Below are 17757 nucleotides of genomic sequence, written 5' to 3' on the forward strand. Positions count from 1 at the left end.
GTTATTTTTGTTAAGTTTTAATATTTTTTTCTTTGTAAATATTTTACCACAATTAAATAAAATAATTCAAACAAATGAAGCCTGCAAAGAAAAACATACTGGAAACTAAAACCACAAGCAAATAAATTAGCATTTCATGGTTTTTGATGCATAAAACCACAAGAAAATAAATGACATTGTTGTAATTTTATAAAGGTTCTGTCATTTTTTTTAATATGGTTTTTTATAATGAATTTTTATGACAAGTTAGGTGTTTAAACATTTTATTTCTTTTATTGTTGTTTTCATCTAATCAAACCAAACCTAATAGAAAATAAAGAGAAATATATATCATTTTTTCAACATGTGTTTGATTAGAATGAAAATTTTGAAAAATATTTCAATTTCATGATTTGGATAGCATAAAATTTACAATAAAATATTAAAATTGACCTAAATTGTCCTTATTTATATGAAGTGAAATAAAAAATCTAAATACATTCATCTCCAATTAAGATATTTTTTGTCTTTTAAAAAATAAAAGTAACATGAAAATCTAAATAAATAATGTTTAGAACATTTACATAAATATAAATCACTATACTATTCTTTAAAAAAATTATGCATAAAAATATTTGAAATAAAAATTTATGAAGAAGGTTAGGTGATTATAGAAAATTTGTCCAAAAAAAAAAAAAGAAAAGAAAAAAATATAGAAAAGTACTTTTCAGTTGCTATATACCCAGCCCGTTTAGGGCCTTTAGGCCCAAAGCTCCTAGGGCCCTTCGCAGTTCGGGCCAATAAGAGAGTTTATGCTTTTGGGCTCGGAGCGTAAGATCTAAATTATCAAACTGATACATACTTTACGACTCCACTTTGATTTTCTTTAATTTCAATTTCAAATTTCCCCACCATTTATAGATCTATCTTTAGAGACAAAAAAACCTCTCACACATTCTGAATCCGCCATTATCAGTACTGAACAAGTTCTTAGGAATGTCTTTTACTGACACAGACATCGATCTCAGAGTATGATTTCTTGAAACCCTAGCAAAGTTCTTCAAATTCCACAAAATCCCTTTCACATTCTCTCTCTTAAATCATTTCTCTCTCTACTTTCTGCAGTCATCTACTCAGTCCAACTTCGGAATGAGGTGAGATCTTCTTCTTTCTCTTCATTTAAGGCCTCGACTATTACATAAGTTGAGATTCTGTTGACTAAGATTTTGATTTGTTGTTAAGTGAGTACACATTTGCCGATATCGGAAACTTGGATCACTGTGCTAAGTATCTGAATCAGACGCTCGTTACCTTTGGATTTCCGGCATCGCTTGATCTGTTCGCCAACGATCCGGTTAGTTGAATTTTTTTTTTTTTTTTTAATTGAATTTTTTTAATATTATTATATTTTTGGTATTTATGGTTTGCCGTATCTGTGCTTTTAATGCTTAATTTGATGGCAATTTTGAGTATTTGGTAGGTTTCGATAGCACGCACTTGCAATTGCGTATACTCTCTGTTGCAGCAGAGACAACGTGATATTGAATTCAGAGAGTCGGCTAATGAACAGAGACAGCGGTAATTATATTTTCGCCTACGTTTCTGTTTGTATTTCATATTTGGGAGTTGGGAGAAGATCTATATATTCTTTTAAATTCAGTAAACCATTTTGATTTTCTTTCCTTCCGTCAGTGTTCTTTGGTTGATCTATACTAAATTGCAATGCTGTACGCATTATATGCTCTAATATATAGTAGAGTTGTAGGATATAAATGCTACCATGTTAAATTATTGCCATCTGAAGTTCACATCAATAAATTTATCAATAATATATTTTGTGAAATGGTGATGAAATGAGTTTTGAAATGGTAAAGAAAGTTGGAGGGCAACAAGCTATCATATGGGTCCTAAGTTTGTGTTGATACAATTGTAGATATACAATCATTCATTTTAGATTCAAGTAATCGTATTAACACATCCTGTTTTTCTATTTTAGACTCTTGTCAGATATATCAAGATTAGAAGCCAAAGTAGAGAGGCTTGAATTACAAATATCGGCTAAAGATAGAGAGATAGCCACAATCACTCGAACGGTTAGAAGCAGATATATTAATTATTTGATGAATTGAAATAATTTTTGATATGGCAGTAGTCATTCTATATTAGCTTGTCCTTTTTTGTTGATTTTCTTAAAAGTTCCATTTGGTTAGGAAGCTAAAGCTGCAGCAGCTTTTAAGGCACAAATTGAAAAGTTACAGCAGGAGAGAGATGAATTTCAAAGGATGGTTATTGGTAATCAGGTCAGGACGCTTTAGTGTATATCAGAGTTCTGTTGCATTTTGCTATCTAATTGTGGAAATGCTGATCCTGACAAGTTCTTAATGTTTGCTAAAGCAAGTGAGAACTCAACAGATACATGAGATGAAGAAAAAAGAAAAGGAGTATATAAAATTGCAGGTAAGATCCTTTCACGTGTACTAATGTACTACTGATCTCTAAAAGGATTCTGTGATGTTTATAAGTTACATGAATTTCCTATCCAAAAAAAAAAAAAAAAAAAAAAAAAAATGGGGGAAAAGAAAAGAAAAAAAAGAAGAAGTTAAATTACTTGGATATTATATTTACAGAAATTAATATAGAGAGTGATATTTCTTGCAGGAGAGGTTAAATCAAGTGTTGATGGAGAAAAAGAAGGAATCTCGATCAGGCATGGAGATAATGAATTTACTTCAGGTAATTGGTGATTACTGAGACCTGAGACCTGAGACCTGATAGATGCAAACAATTCCTTGGAGTTGGGGTGTGTGAGTACCAACTAGGAAAAAAAAATTGGTGATTACTGATATTGTGGTTTTAGGCAGTAAAACTCATTTGTCTAATGCTCTCTATGCAATTTTATCAACAGAAAGAAGGCCGGCAACGTGGGACATGGAATGGGAAAAAGGCTGACAACGACTTTTATAAAAAGATTGTATGAAGCATGATTTTCTAATTTAGTTTGTGTAATCACTTCTATCCGATGTGTGACTACTTGCTATTTCTAGGTGGATGCTTACGAGGCAAAAAATCAAGAATTAGTGGCGGAGAACGCTGATTTGAGGGCATTGCTGCGTTCAATGCAGGTACTTTTTATAGTTATGGCATTTTTATCGTTGTTATTATTGTTCTTATGGTTGCATCACTAATATTCATTACTGCTGATGAAGTAGATTTCTGTTTTTAATTAAGAAGCTGGTCAAGTTTGCATTTAAATAGCATATTGTTGCTTGTTGTATCTTATATAGGATGGAATGATTAAATAATTTATAAACCAGAGGTACTGATTTATGTATGATATTATGTACATAAGAGTACTGATTTATGGCTGATATTATGTACATAAAAGTACTAATTTTCCAAGAAAATAGCATCCGTTGTGCTGTAGGCACCAGGTCATACACAGAAAAGGGTAGATTCCCAACAGGCTTGTTTGGTGAGTGTAACTTGACTGCAGTTCTAAGCTTAACAGTTATACCAAACCACAGTAGGATCAATAATTATAATTGACTCTGCTTGAGTTATTTTAAATATGTCTCATTCCTATACCAGTATGGAATGCCCTTCTTCATGCATTATGCTATGAGTTATTTGCATTTTTTAAATTGTGACTGATGATAACAACCCATTGGAGATTCAACATAGAATCTATTAAGATTGTTAGAACATGAAATTTTATGAATAACACTTCTGGAACAATTTTAGGCTGTCGCTAGTTATACCATTTTGTTTTTGATACCTCCTTTAGGTCTTTCTCTAAATCCTACTATCATCCCCTAAAACACCACCAACTATCGTTCAGCCCCATTACAATCATAGCCTCCTGCATCTTTGGTTAGAATCATTGTGATGTGATCCTATCAAATTTACCATTAGCCTTACAATCTTTACCTACACTAATAAACACCAGCGGATCAAAAGATTTCTCCATCATCCTTCCTTACCAAGCTTGTGAATGCTTTTATGCTCAACTATTTCGGCTGAAATATTTTGGTTTTAAATGTAAATTAATAAGGCTTCCCATATTGTCTTGGCCTAGGTTTAGAGTTTAGACCAGTTTGGTAAATCTAGCTTAGCTTAAAATTTAGTATTTCTTCTTATCTAAGCTGTACTTTGTCCATTGGCCAGCCAAAGGTACTAAAGGAAGATGTTACTTATCAAAAAAGAAATGTACTAAAGGAAGATGTCAAAATAAAGTAGAATATTTGGAGGAAGATCGCACATCTTTGAATTACCATATCACACCCTCTCTTTCTCCTATCATTGTGATTGCAACAACCTTTCTGCTAATAGGGAGCTTGGTGGTTAATCAGTGAAGTAAAACCATTATGGTGGTTGTTGTTGTTGTGTGTTTATTTATTTATTTATTTTGTGTACGGTGTTGGGGGAAGGGGGGTAGCTCAAATTGTTCCATTACAGAGGTATTTGGATTAACTTTTTAGCTTCAATGTAGAGTAGCGTTGATGACCTCAGATGTCTGGGGGCAACTTATCCCTACATGCATCATACATGTATTATTAGCATGTAATGTATATTTGATGTGATTCTATTTACTCTTTTTTGAGCCAGAACTATGTCCCATTGCTTCAACCCCTGTATGCTATGTCTAACCATCTGCTAAAATCTATATTTTTTAGAACATCATCAATTAAGGTTCTAGAGCCACCTAATGTGCTGAGGTGGGTCTTGCACTTAAATCACGATTTTGGAAATTGAGAGTGGATCCATGATGAATCCAGCGGATTAGTAATTTCTGGAGTGCAGATTATAGTGGATCCAGGGCATTGTTAATTTGTATATTGCTGCCTAATCTGGGACGCAGTGAAGACAAAATAAATAAGTGTCCATGCTTTATAGTGAAGTGGTAATGCACCGATGCATGGAAAATCCTCAAAAGGCAAGACAGTGAATAATGTCCTTGAAACAATATTCGTGACCCAGTGAAGATAAAATATACAAGTGTCCATTCCTTATAGTCTTCACAAGTGAAGTGGTAATGCACCAATTTATGGAGTATGCTCAAAAGGAAAGACAATGAATAATGTCCTTGAAACAATATTCGTGACATCTGAAAGTACAAATATACAATTTTAAATGTTTTACAATTTCTTTCTGATTTGGAACACGAGGCTTTTCAAGTGGGGATTACATGGCCTTGGAGAAAAGGTATCTGTACATTAAAACACAAATTCAACACCTTCACTAGATTTTATCCATACTTTGAAGACTTTACACTTGTGATGATTGTGGCAAGAACTTTCTGTTTTGTGGAAATGTGTTTTGTGGTTGTGTTCTAAAGTACATCCAACTAACAGGTGGATATGCGTGATTTCTTAAACGCTCCAAATGGTTTGTCCAAGCAATCTTTTTCAGTCAATGATAGACCTGATGCTGATTCCTCGCGGTCCCCACTGGGTGGGAAGACGGTATGGTAGATTGTTGGAAATTATGCAAATGGATAATTTTGTGACAGGTTGGGTGCTGAACTGAGAAGTCTCAAGAGTTAATAATTTGCAGGATGTTTTCGACCTGCCTTTTCACATGGCTAGGGACCAAATAGAAGAAAGTCTCCGAAATAAGGTGGCGTCTATAAAGGTAGCAAACTGTTAATTGATATATGTTCATTTGGCTTCATGTTGAGAAATACCTTGATGTGTTTGTTTTCTGCTCTCAAATTTAAAGGAGCGCATGGGTCAGCTCCAAGATGCGCAAAAAGGAGCAGAAGTCACTTCTGAAGCAACTGAGAGGGAACTTGAGCTTGAAGCTCAACTTGTTGAGGCGAGGAGCATAATCCAGGAACAGGTACTATACTATTCTTTTAGAGCTTTAAACTGAATTTGAGATTTATGCAATGTCCATGGAATTTAATCTGGACCAGGTTGATAATTATATATCAAATGCACTAGCCAAACCTTTCCCATGTACATATATTCTAAAACTAATAACTATCTCTAATTTTCTATACTGCTAGTTCTATATTTGTGCATGTTGTTCTTCTGTACCTTAAGGGTTGCTCCCTAATCTTTGCCAGCTCATTCAGAAACTTCTCTGATCTTTGACTGTTCTGCAATTTGTTGAATCTTCAAACATAATTGTTTTTGTTTGTTTGTGGCGTGCTTTCCTTAAAAAGATTTTATATCTTACAGGCATGCATCGTAGTTAACTCTGAATATCTTTTGCGTTATAAGCAAATTATGTACAAATTATCACTGCCTTTATACTATCAACACTTAAATATAAGCGCATCTTTAGTAAAAGGCCAGAGAGTAGTTGGCTCTCTCCTCACTGCATGGCTCTGTACATTAGTGTACTTAAGAGGTACATGATCCATGCACCCTTGCTGCTTCACATGTGGTAATCGTTTTTTATTAGCTAATAACTAAAATTCCTTGTGTAGCAGTAGTAGGATTTATGTAACCAGACATCAGTGTTGCATATCCAACATGGATAAGAGGTATTGGACACCATCACTTGCCAATATTCGGTGTTAAGGAGAGGGTTTATGTATGTGCTCTTGTAAATTTATTATGTCTACTTAAAATTTTAATGTGGTGTGTTTACATTGACAAAAAAAGACAAATACGTGTACATGTAGTGAAAGTAATAACTTCTGGATTATTAAGGCATAGTTCAGATTCTTCTGCTCATACTTTTGAGGTAAGGTGTACTCTTTTACAAGTTTCCAATTGTGTCCGACTTGCTTTCTGTGTAAAAAAAAACGTTAAAATAGGATAAGTGTTGCCAATAATAGCTTGCAATCCAACAATGTGCTTACTTTGCAATTCTGGTTGTTTCCAAGCATGCCCTAAATGTTTGGAAGTTCAATATGTTACATCCTTATTGCTTTCCTTTTTCTCTTTCTTTCATTCTTTCTATTTTTGGTTTAATTGAATGCCATATTGGGTTTAATTGCAGGCATCCATAATGTCTAAACATCTTGCAAAGTCTGAAAAACCAAGGTATTCCTTTGCATTTCTTCCCTCTCTCAGCAGATTCCAGATTTAATTTATTACACAAATTTATGCAGGAGATTGAGTGGCCATCTGAATTCTGACAGGGATTCCCTCGTTTCATCACCATCTGAGGTAGGTTATTAATTTTATCATGATTGTTGCCCATCATTACGTCTTATTATGGCCATTTGATTTGTTACTGTAATATATCACTATATCACCACTTAGGCTATAATTGTTAAAACTTCAATTTAATGAAGCCCGTCATCTATCACTATAATTTCTTCTTGTTGCCGTGGTGGTTATATCAGCCATAGAAAATAAGCTTTGCTTGTGTGTGATTAACTGAAATGGATTTTTTCTTCTTCTTAATACATCTAGTATCAATGGTAAAATGGAACTCTAAATAAAACTATTTACTTTGCACTCAACTGAAAATAGCAAGCGTTACTGCTAGAAAATGGTTTAATTTAAATTACGATGAAGATATAATGGAATTTTTAATTTCAGTGGTGTGCTGCTTACTCATTTGAATTTTTTATTTAGCTTTCATAAGCTGAAACATCCCAAAGTGTTTGAGCTATATATCTGCAATGACATTGAACATATTCGGTTGAGGCCATCAGTGAATCTTCTAATCCAATTTTTAGTTACTGGAAAACAATATACAATGGAAGTAAAAAATTATAGTAATTGGCAAGCTTGGTGCTATTCATAATTTGTCCTTTTTATTGAGAAGAAAGTATATGAAGGCAATTGAACGTACCCAAATAAAAACAATGAGTTGATCCATCATATTTTCCTAAGATAGATATCCCAGGAAAACATGAGGTACTAGTGGGAGTAATTGGGATCCAACTGCCAATCATATCTTTAATTTTGGCTTGACAAGATGAGGGGTAAGTATAAATTGTGGAGAATAAATTTGTTTTGTGTATTATTTAATATCACACTGTTCTTAGTGGTGTTAATCTTACTATTTCTACTGTTTGTGTTTAGGGTGTGTGAAATCACCAATCTGGATTGACTTGATCTGCGGTACTAGCTTTAGATTTCAGTTCATGTCAACATGGAACCGGAAATTTTTATTGTGCCAAGCTCTACAGAGACAGAGGAGTGTGTAAAAGATATGTATGCTGATTTTTTTATCAGGGTATCCAGAATGATCCATTTGGACTTGTAGCAGATCTCAAAGGTTTAATTTTAAGCTGTGACGTTAATGCGATCAACACCTAGTTGTTTCTTAGTTAAAATGTATTTAGATGTGATGGTTTAGGGGTTTATCCTTGTGTATTGAATTTATGTTCATCCTGTACTCTAGTTAATTACAGCCAGTAAATTTAATTTTAGTTTCAAGGGTTTGGAGTCTTTGGACACCGACCAAACTGTTGTTTGTGTGTCTATAATATATATATTCGGGGTAGGTCTTGAAATAATATTTTGTCATAGAATCCTCTTTTTCTTCTTTTTTCCTGCCTTTTTTTCTCCTGTTTTGCTCGGTTTAACTGTATTCATAAACTTTCTTTTTGTAATTTAATATTTTCCAAATTTTAGCTGTCAGCCTTTATTTATTTATATCTTCTATTGTATGGTGAAAATTTTCATTACGAGTGGGTGAAATTTTTTTTTTATCAAGGTGGAGCTCAGAATTGGAGAAACAAACTCAAACTGAGAGACTTGAACCTAAAGATCATGCAAACCAATGTTATGAAATCATGTTAACAATTACCCTAAAACTAAGATATTGGGGGTAATTGGTGTTCTAGTATATGGTATTAGTACTTTGATTCGAGAAATTATTGAGAACTTTAGATGATGTTGGGGAGAGACACATAGATTACATGCTAGGTAAAGAAAGTTCACACACAGTGTTTAGTGTTTTGAACTATATAGTATTAGTACGATCATTTAGTTAGTTTAGCAGTGGGAGGGATACTTGAGCCAGCCTCAACAAGTAACATTGCAGGTACCGAAACTTGCATGACCAGTTTTTTTCCAACATGGCCTAGCCATTGCAGCACCATTAAGATAATGTAGATAACCTCCATGTGTAAGTTTCGTAAGCTCACACTCCTTCCACCAAATTGATATATTCATCCACAATTGAATCATCCCTAAACTTCTTCTCGGTGCATAACCAATTATCAAGCTCGGTAAGCTCTCTATTTCCCAATACATTTGTGCAGCTATATGATCTTGTTAGGATAAGAAAGAGAAGTGAATTGCTGTTGGGTGGTTTGTCCTTCAAGGGTCATTGATCTTCTTGACATAGTGTTAGTGATGATCAGACAACTCTGAACAAGAGAGTTGGCTTCGACACGTGCGATACATTGATTTTAATCCTGAGCAATGGGTTGATACACTAGCAAAGGAGAAGAAGATACATATTTATTTCTGTGGCTTTGTGTTGCCCATGTCTTCTAGTTCTTCACCTGTTTTCTTCTTCTTTGTGAATTGTGACTGCTTTCTCAAATGGGGATTTATGAAGTAGTAGCTTTTGTGTTGTTGGTTCCTAATAGGAAGGAATCTTGGTGTAAGATTCAGTCTTACAAAAGTGAGGGGAATCAATCTCATAAAAAATGTGGTTAGGATAATATGAGGCAGAGAATTCATTTCCATTTCAGTTTTTGATTAATTATTTCATATAAATTATAAATACAACAAATTCAGAATAAAAAGCTCCAGGATGAAGAACAGTTGCGACAACAATTTGAAAATATTGAAAAGAAAACATATTGATTCTAGTGGAACAAATATTATTTAGTGGCACAATAAAGTTGTAACAGTAGCAAATACTGTACCATCAAAATAAAAAAGGAACAATCAAAAGTTACCAGTATTATAGTAACAGTTGAGTATAGTTGACTGCCTCTTACCTTGAAACGATCACAAGGTGGTGTTATAATAATTACACAATTAACTTGGTCGACTAGGATGATCTAATTCCCTAGTCATCAGTTTCACCAACTATCAACCATCTTCTTAGAAAAGAAGATTTCTAAAACAAACAATAATGGCTATTCTGAAAGTTTAAATACCGGATAAAATCGAACATTACTTTTGGACACAGTGAATTCTCATATTTATATATACACTCATACTTATCAGTCCGATTTGTATCACTGTTGGTCGATGATCCATAAGGACCCTAATTTTTTTTTTGGTAGGCAACTATATTAAGGAAATTAGAAGTTAGTGTAACAAATATTTTGGTCACCATAAAAAAAAAAAAAAAAAAAAAAACCCCACAATAATTGAAACCTCTTCGTTACCCCACCTTTTGCAGTTTAATGCTCCTCAGGGTGATAACTTATCAATATACAAAAACACAAACACACAATACCGGATTGGTGGCCACGACACCCTCTCTCACCCTCTCTAAAGAGGGGGGGGGGGAAAGCAGAATTGGTAGAACTGTAGTGGAGGTGGCAATGGTGGTTGGTGGTGGCGACATCCCTTTCTAAAGAAGGGAGCTCTCTTTTTCCCTCATCATAGTCTCTCGTGTTGAGGTGAAAAAAAAAATTCTTTTGTTGTCAATTGTGTAGGGTTACTTTTGTCAATTCACATTGATGATATTTTGTGAATAACATTTAATTTAATTTGAGGGCATTTATGTCATTTGAAACCTTGAGAGATGTCATTGTCCAAAACTGCGTTGACCATGAATTTGACCAAAGCCTAAGGGATAAGGGTGGCAAATTACGACATAACTCGTCAACACGATTCTAATACGATACGAGATAAACGGATTTGGGTTGACCTTAAATAGGTTTGGGTCATAAACGGGTTGACACGATTAACCCGTTTACTTAACCGTGTCAGATTGGGGTTGAGAGGTTCAACCCGTGTAACCCATTTAACTCAACATGCTATAATCGTAAATCTGACATATATAAACATTGTCTATGCCTTATGATTTTTCTTCTTATTTTGAATATTTGGGTTAATTATAATAAATTTTTTTCTATTTTTTATTATTTAATTAAATATTAAATGTCTCGTTTTGATAAACAAGTTAACACGTTTACCCGTTTAATAAACATGTTGGGTTAGTGTTGAGGGTTCTTAATACAATTGTTAAATGAGTTAGGTTGGGTTTGGATTTACCCGTTTAATATAATATCCTTACATCGACACGACACGATTATGACACACGAACACGAATGGCCACCCATGCTAAGGGACGTCAATGCTATTAATCCATATATAAAGTACATACATAATTCGTCTAAATGGCTGGTTCATAACTGTTATAGTGTTATACCAAAATTAAGGGATTAGTGTAGAAAACATTCCTAAATTATACTTTGCATATCACTTTTACTCTTATTTAAAAACGTAGGCAAAAAATAACCTTAATCTTTTTACATTATGCAAAAATATCCCTAATCAGAAATCTAACATAAATTAATATTGTAATATCCATTTTACAGTTTTACTCTTTCAAAAATGTCCTGTCGAAGTGAGCTGTGGCTTATAAATAGGAAGATGGGGAGATAACGGGCGAAGGATATTCATGATATTAGGTTGGATTTATGTAAATTTGCTTTGCTCGCAGAGCTGCATACCGAAAAAAAGAAAAATCCCAACCTAAACAAGTGGTAAGGGGGTATATGTGCTACTAATTTATAGTATTGAGGTGTTATGTGCACATTACCTTATTTATTTATTTATTTTAAAACTTTTTTCTCTATATATATCTCTAATTTTCTTTTTCTTTCTTCTCCTTTTTTTTTTTTTTTTTTTTTTTTTTTTGAAACTTTTATTTTCGTATTAACACTATTAAACGAAAAAAGAAAAAAAAATCTCAATATCAGTGTGCACTGATTTTCTGAGTTTGGAGAAGATTTGTTTTATTTATTTATTTATAATTTGTACTTTATTTTCGTTTTTATTTTTTATTTTTATCTTTACTTTTCTTATATACTTTTATTTTTATTTTCTATTTTTAGCTTTAGTTGTTTATTGCCGGCGTCCTCATTTTAAAAAATTATTTATTTATATTTTATAAAATAATTTAGTAAGAATAATTTAGTTAATTTAGGTACTTTTTGCTGTAAATATACTTTAGGGTGTTTTACGGACTTGACTCCAAAAATTAATTGAAAATCACATCAAAACCGGTTCACAATGAATTATCTGATACCCGATTTTGATGGTTATTTGAGGATTATACAGGAGTTAATTAAAATTCACATCAGAATCGGTTCATAATCTGATACCCGATTTTAATAGGTACTATACCGAAGTTAATTGAAATTCACAAATAGCTAATACCCAGTTTAACAATATTATGTGTCCGCAAGTATAATTGCAACTTAATTTTAGACCTTCAAAACTTGAAAAAAATAAAAAATAAAAAAACTATTCACAAGATACTTTTTAGTTTCGTTCAATTTTATTGGTTTATATCTTATAACCGTTCCTTACCATGTGTGTTTAGTGAAAGCTCCATCATATTACATATTATATATACATATATAGGAATAAAATAATAAAAATAATTAAAAACGCTTTATAAATAATAGATTATAACTAAAGTTAGTTATATATAGATATACATTTCCGTTGAATATAATTTGCAAAATGCCCGTAAATTCACCTTGACTGTGTGAGAGATCGACACTGACGGTTATATATAAGTACTCTCTCTTCCCTCCCTTTCTATATGTTGGTTCTAAAAGCATCAAGAACTCGAAGTATCCTTCAAGAACATCAAGAAGCTTATTCAAAGATCGCCATTCCCTACTCAACTTTCATCCTCTCTCCCTCCCTCTTCTAATTCCTTTTGTTTCTCTAGGAATTCCTCTAATCTGTTTGTTGATTCAAAGAAAATCTTCAACAATGTCGATATTCATCAAGAAGATGATAGATAATCTGGTTGATCACAGGCATACTACTTTCAATCAATTGCCTACCGACCTGAAAGTGCATCACATTCTCCCTCGTATCTGTATTCCGGAGATTTGTCGTTTTAGATGCGTGTCCACAGACGCCCGAATCATGGTAGCTGCAAATCCGCAGCTCTTGACTTCACACTCAATTTTGTCAAACACTCCCATGTTGCTGTACATCTACAACAGAATAACCAGAGATGCACAAAACCGGGTTCGTTCTAGTCTGCGAATCACTTCCGTAGGGCTTAAGGGTCTTGAGGTACGTGACATGTTTTCAAAGAATCTGGATTCCCACGTTCACAGCATCATTTCTTGCACTAGTCTTGTTTGTTTCGTGTCAGACAATACTATTTTTGTGTGCAACCCCATAAGTCATCAACTTATTAGGGTTTCCAAAGGTCAGACCGAATTTAAGAGGGGTGGAGGAGACATTGGCATGGGTTACATCCCTCAGAGAAACGAGTACAGTTTAATTCATCTATTTTCAGTCGAAGGAAAGAACTTCTGTGAGTTTTATTCTATAACATGTGGTGGAGGAGGGGAAAGTTCGGCTTGGTGGAGAGCTGTAGGACCTTTATCCTTGGATAATGATGCCCCTTTTTGCTGGAAATGGGATGCAACCAAGGTCCCAATTTCTGCAGAGGGCTTTATGTTTTGGATGGTAAAGAATATGTTCCAGGAAAAAAAAATTTTTGCCGTGGACTTGGCAAAACTTGTGTTACTACAGAATGCAAACAGAGATGCAGCTCCTCCTTTGGATCTGGGCATGAAATGCTTTAAGACCATGGATTATCCTAGGCAAAATAGAGGAGTTGGTCATGGGTTAGAGACACAGGATATGCATATGATTGAGTTGGGAGGACATTTGTCCTTGGTCGATTACTCGTTCCCCACTGGGAGTGTAGAGATCTGGAAGTTGTTAGACTGCAACAATGGCATTTGGGTGAAGAAGTATGCAATTAACTGTTACAGTTTGAGGACTTTGGACATCGATGATTGTCTGTGGGCGGAGACCGAAGCAGGGCTAATGATATACTCACGTTTGGGACTCTACGAATGGCATACTCAGGAGAACACTTGCAAAAAGGTGGGTGAATCAAACATAAAGGGAAAGGCGGAAGCATGGTATATTCCTAAATTCTTCACTCTTGGAAGCCCACAATCCCTGTAGATTCTAGCAATTTCAAGTAGGTTAAACCATCCATCATAAACATGTACAAAACTTCAATTTGTATGTTCTGTACTGCAGGTCAACAATAAGTATCAAATTTACAAACAAAGGGTGATGACACTGCAACATATTTCTCTATGCATGATGTTTCTAGCTTCTAAAATGGTAATGACATTTTTATTTCCTTTTGGAGCTGAAGGCTGAGCTACAAAAGCATTGGAATCCAACAGCTTACACTGCACAACAAAATATGCATGTTCACAAATACCTACACCAAATTGACAAAAATGATGATATATGAGTTCTATGACAAAACATAAGCAAGACCTTTTGAAGTGTGACATCCAATGCTGGTCTTCATTTTTGAGTTCACTTCCAGGATTTTCTTCTTAGCTGCATTTGCTCGGGCTTCTCAAACATCTTTTTTCTTGTCTGCGTTTTTCGATCTGCCAAGTGATCAGATGAATGCAACATTTTTAAAAATTATTCTTGAATGCTAAGTCAAACAGTACTTCAAGTTTAACAGTGCGCACACGAGCCTTGTCTACCTCCTGTATTTAGCATCTAAAGATCCCTTTTGCTAATAAAATAAAAAGTAAAAGATTTGAGGCCAATCAGAATGACTTCATACCACATTTCATTCATCCAACCAGAGATGTTTAAAGTTTATTTGTCAAAAGACTCAAAACTAATGTTCTTGCATTCAAGGAAAAAAAAAAAAAAAAAAACTAATGATCTTGCATCTTCTTTGCAATATGGATACACTTCTTAAAACATATTCATCTTTTAAGAATACATAGAGAGAGAGAGAGTATACCTTGGTCCAACAATTACTTTGAAAAATGACAATAGTCAAAAAGGTTATTTGTTGCATGCAAATTACAAAAAATAGTGAAAATAAGGATTGAAGGAAGAAACTTTCGGTACTAGAAGCCATTTGGAAAAGTAATTATCTAATGATTCAGGGAAACACTGTTGAGAAAATCAAATAAGCCAAAACAGTATGATGTTGACTGTTCAAATGGGTCCTAAATCCTCACCTGGAGTGATTGTATCTCACTATGTAACGATGCAATGGGTAGCTGATTTTTCTTCAGTAATCTTCTCCATCTGCTTGATCCTCTCATCATTGATTTTCAATTCAAGGGTTCTCTCATCAATGATGGATTCTTCATCACAAAAAAACAAAGTGGACAGTAAAAATCATGCAAAAATGGAGACACAACACTTAATTTACTAGCCAAGGTACAAAAGCATAATTGAAAGGAAAGGATCAAATATACCACAATTCTTTCTTTTTCTTTTTTCTGAATACTTGCTTAGCATAAGTGTAAAACCAAAACCACAATACAATTGTAGAAGTTATTGAACTTCTAACACTAGGATATGTATAATAGACATGTACATAAATTAACAACAAAATCCAACATATCAGGGGAAAAACCATTACCAGACCCAACTAACAAAACTCAATAATAAAATTAATGCTCCATTTGGTAGCCAAGAAAATGTGTGAAATGAAAGGGCAATCAAAACCACAAGGTTTACATACTATAAACTTACAATGTTAAAGAATAAAACAGGAATACAATTTACAAAATATAACATTTTTATTCTTTTAACAAAAAAGTATAATAACTACTCGAATAATGGAATAAGCCTATTAACGTGGTCTCAACAATAATACCAACTGTTCCAGTAACCAAAAGAAATCATGCAATTCCTAATTCAGTTTTATTTTCTTCTGTTTCATTGGCAGCCAAACATAGAAATAAATAGATAAATAAATAATAAAAAAAAAACACTAAATCAACGAAGCCAACTAGCTGTAATAAATTAAGTAGAGTGGAGGTATTTATTTTCCGGTCCCAAACAGTTAAAATATAAACCTCTAAAAATAATCAGTTTTCTCAGCAACCAAACAGAATCTTAAAAAAAAAAAAAAGAGTTTGAAAAGACCTAGAAAGGAGATCTTTGAATTGAGTTGGTCAAGTTCGATCTTCAGAGATGAATCTTAATCCTCTAATTTGGAGAGGTCGTTGTCTTCAGTTGCTCAAACTGCCGAAATTGATGTGAGAATTAGGGCTAAGAGAGCCATTAGTTTGATGCCGCCATCGGAGAAACTATCCGACCGCAGAGACTTTCGTTCTGCAATTTAAAATGTATACGTATATACTGTATGTGTGTGTCCAAGGGACTAGGAGGATGCCGCCGAAAGGGTGTTCAGCCACTCTACGTTTCTAAGATATTTTTTTGGGGAAGAAGAGGATGAGTTTTTAAGTACGTTTTTTTATTGTATTCACAGTGAATGAGTTATTAAAATATACTGGTAGTAGTATAATTTACTTTTTATAAGTTTGTAATAAGATTAAATTGGTAATATTACAAAAAATAATATTTTAATTTTTGTAATGAAATATTTATTTTGGGATAGTTAAAATAAAAAGGTGGATAAATTTTTTTGGAAGGTGGGAAGGAGTTAGGGGTGGCAATTCGTATTGGTGGGTTGTCGTGTTAAAAATTCTCAACACTAACTTAACTTGTTTAAACGTGTTAACCTGTTTAATGACCTGTTTACTAAAATGAGACATTTAATATTTAATCAAATACTAAATAATAGAAAAAAAATTGTCATAAGAAAAATCATAAAATATAGACAATGTTCATGTTGAAATGACTTTAATATCCATAGTAATTGAATTTAAACATGTAACATATTACATATGTCACATTTATGATTATAATATGGATTATAAACAGGTTACACGAGTTGAACCCCTCAACCCTAACCCAACACGATTAAGTAAATGGCTTAATCATGTTGACCATTTTGTGACCCAAACTCTTTTATGCCAAACCCAAACCTTTTTAACTCGTGTCGTGTTCGTGTCGTGTCGTAATTTACCACCCCTAGATGGAGTATATATTATAATGTATAGTTGAGTATATAAAATAAATAAATATATATGCAATTTATAAAATGCTTCGATTCGATTCGGTCTTGTAGAATCTCAAACCTTAACCAAACCGAATTGTGAAAAAACCTGTTTGACTATTATTATAAACACTAACTATGAATAAACAGAACCAAATTAAGGCATTTGAATTTTGAGCCATGCAATACAGTGCGCGGTATTATCTTGAATTCGACAAAGCTTGACCCTTCAATCAGCGCTAGAAAATTTCAGTCAATTTTGACTCTCTACTTAAGGGCAGCTGGTATAGTGCTAGTTATACCGACTAGCAATGCTTATTTAGATTGCTAGCCATATCAGCAATTGTGCTGATGTGGTTAGCTACAGTATATTGCTATCCTTGGGCTACGGTATCGGTTAATTTCTATTTATTATTTTATTATTTATTTTGTATTTATTTTAATATATTTAATATTTTGAGTAAAAAAATTAAAAACATATTTATTTTTTTGTTTGTTTGTATTTTTTAAAATGGTTACTTTTTCAACCACTTGAAATTTTTTTATTATATATTTGAATGGAATAATTCTTTTAATACATTTAAATTAACATATTTTTTCATAATTAAATAAATAAAAAATACATTACATATTTTCTCACAATTACATAAATAAAATAAAAAAGATATTACATATTTTCTCACAATGACATAAATAAAATAAAAAAGATATTACATATTTTCTCACAATTAAATAAATAAAATAAAAAGACATTGCATATTTTCTCACAAATATAAATAAATTACA

General features: G+C 33.1%; 1 protein-coding gene and 1 long non-coding RNA gene across 2 annotated transcripts; one reads left to right on the forward strand and one right to left on the reverse strand.

The window, feature by feature from the left end:
• The first annotated feature begins 850 nt into the window (after positions 1–850).
• LOC132279357 (uncharacterized) lies at positions 851–8404 on the forward strand. Its single transcript, XM_059781316.1, has 16 exons — positions 851–1008; positions 1105–1133; positions 1222–1333; positions 1460–1557; positions 1976–2072; positions 2190–2279; positions 2374–2436; positions 2638–2712; positions 2885–2950; positions 3024–3101; positions 5331–5441; positions 5533–5610; positions 5698–5817; positions 6931–6974; positions 7043–7100; positions 7968–8404. The coding sequence occupies exons 1-16, from the start codon at positions 976–978 to the stop codon at positions 7974–7976; spliced, it is 1161 nt and encodes a 386-aa protein (XP_059637299.1). The 5' UTR covers positions 851–975; the 3' UTR covers positions 7977–8404.
• Positions 8405–14078: 5674 nt separating this feature from the next.
• On the reverse strand, positions 14079–16305 carry LOC132279359 (uncharacterized). The gene is made up of 3 exons (XR_009471302.1): positions 15996–16305; positions 15077–15205; positions 14079–14482 (listed from the first exon to the last, which is right to left on the reverse strand). It is a non-coding gene; the product is annotated as an uncharacterized LOC132279359 (long non-coding RNA).
• Between the last annotated feature and the right edge of the window lie 1452 nt (positions 16306–17757).

The sequence above is a fragment of the Cornus florida genome, unplaced genomic scaffold, assembly GCF_030987335.1.
Source record: "Cornus florida cultivar Cherokee Brave unplaced genomic scaffold, ASM3098733v1 CherokeeBrave_3.0.0_Hap2_Chr10, whole genome shotgun sequence".
Classification (NCBI taxonomy): domain Eukaryota; kingdom Viridiplantae; phylum Streptophyta; class Magnoliopsida; order Cornales; family Cornaceae; genus Cornus; species Cornus florida.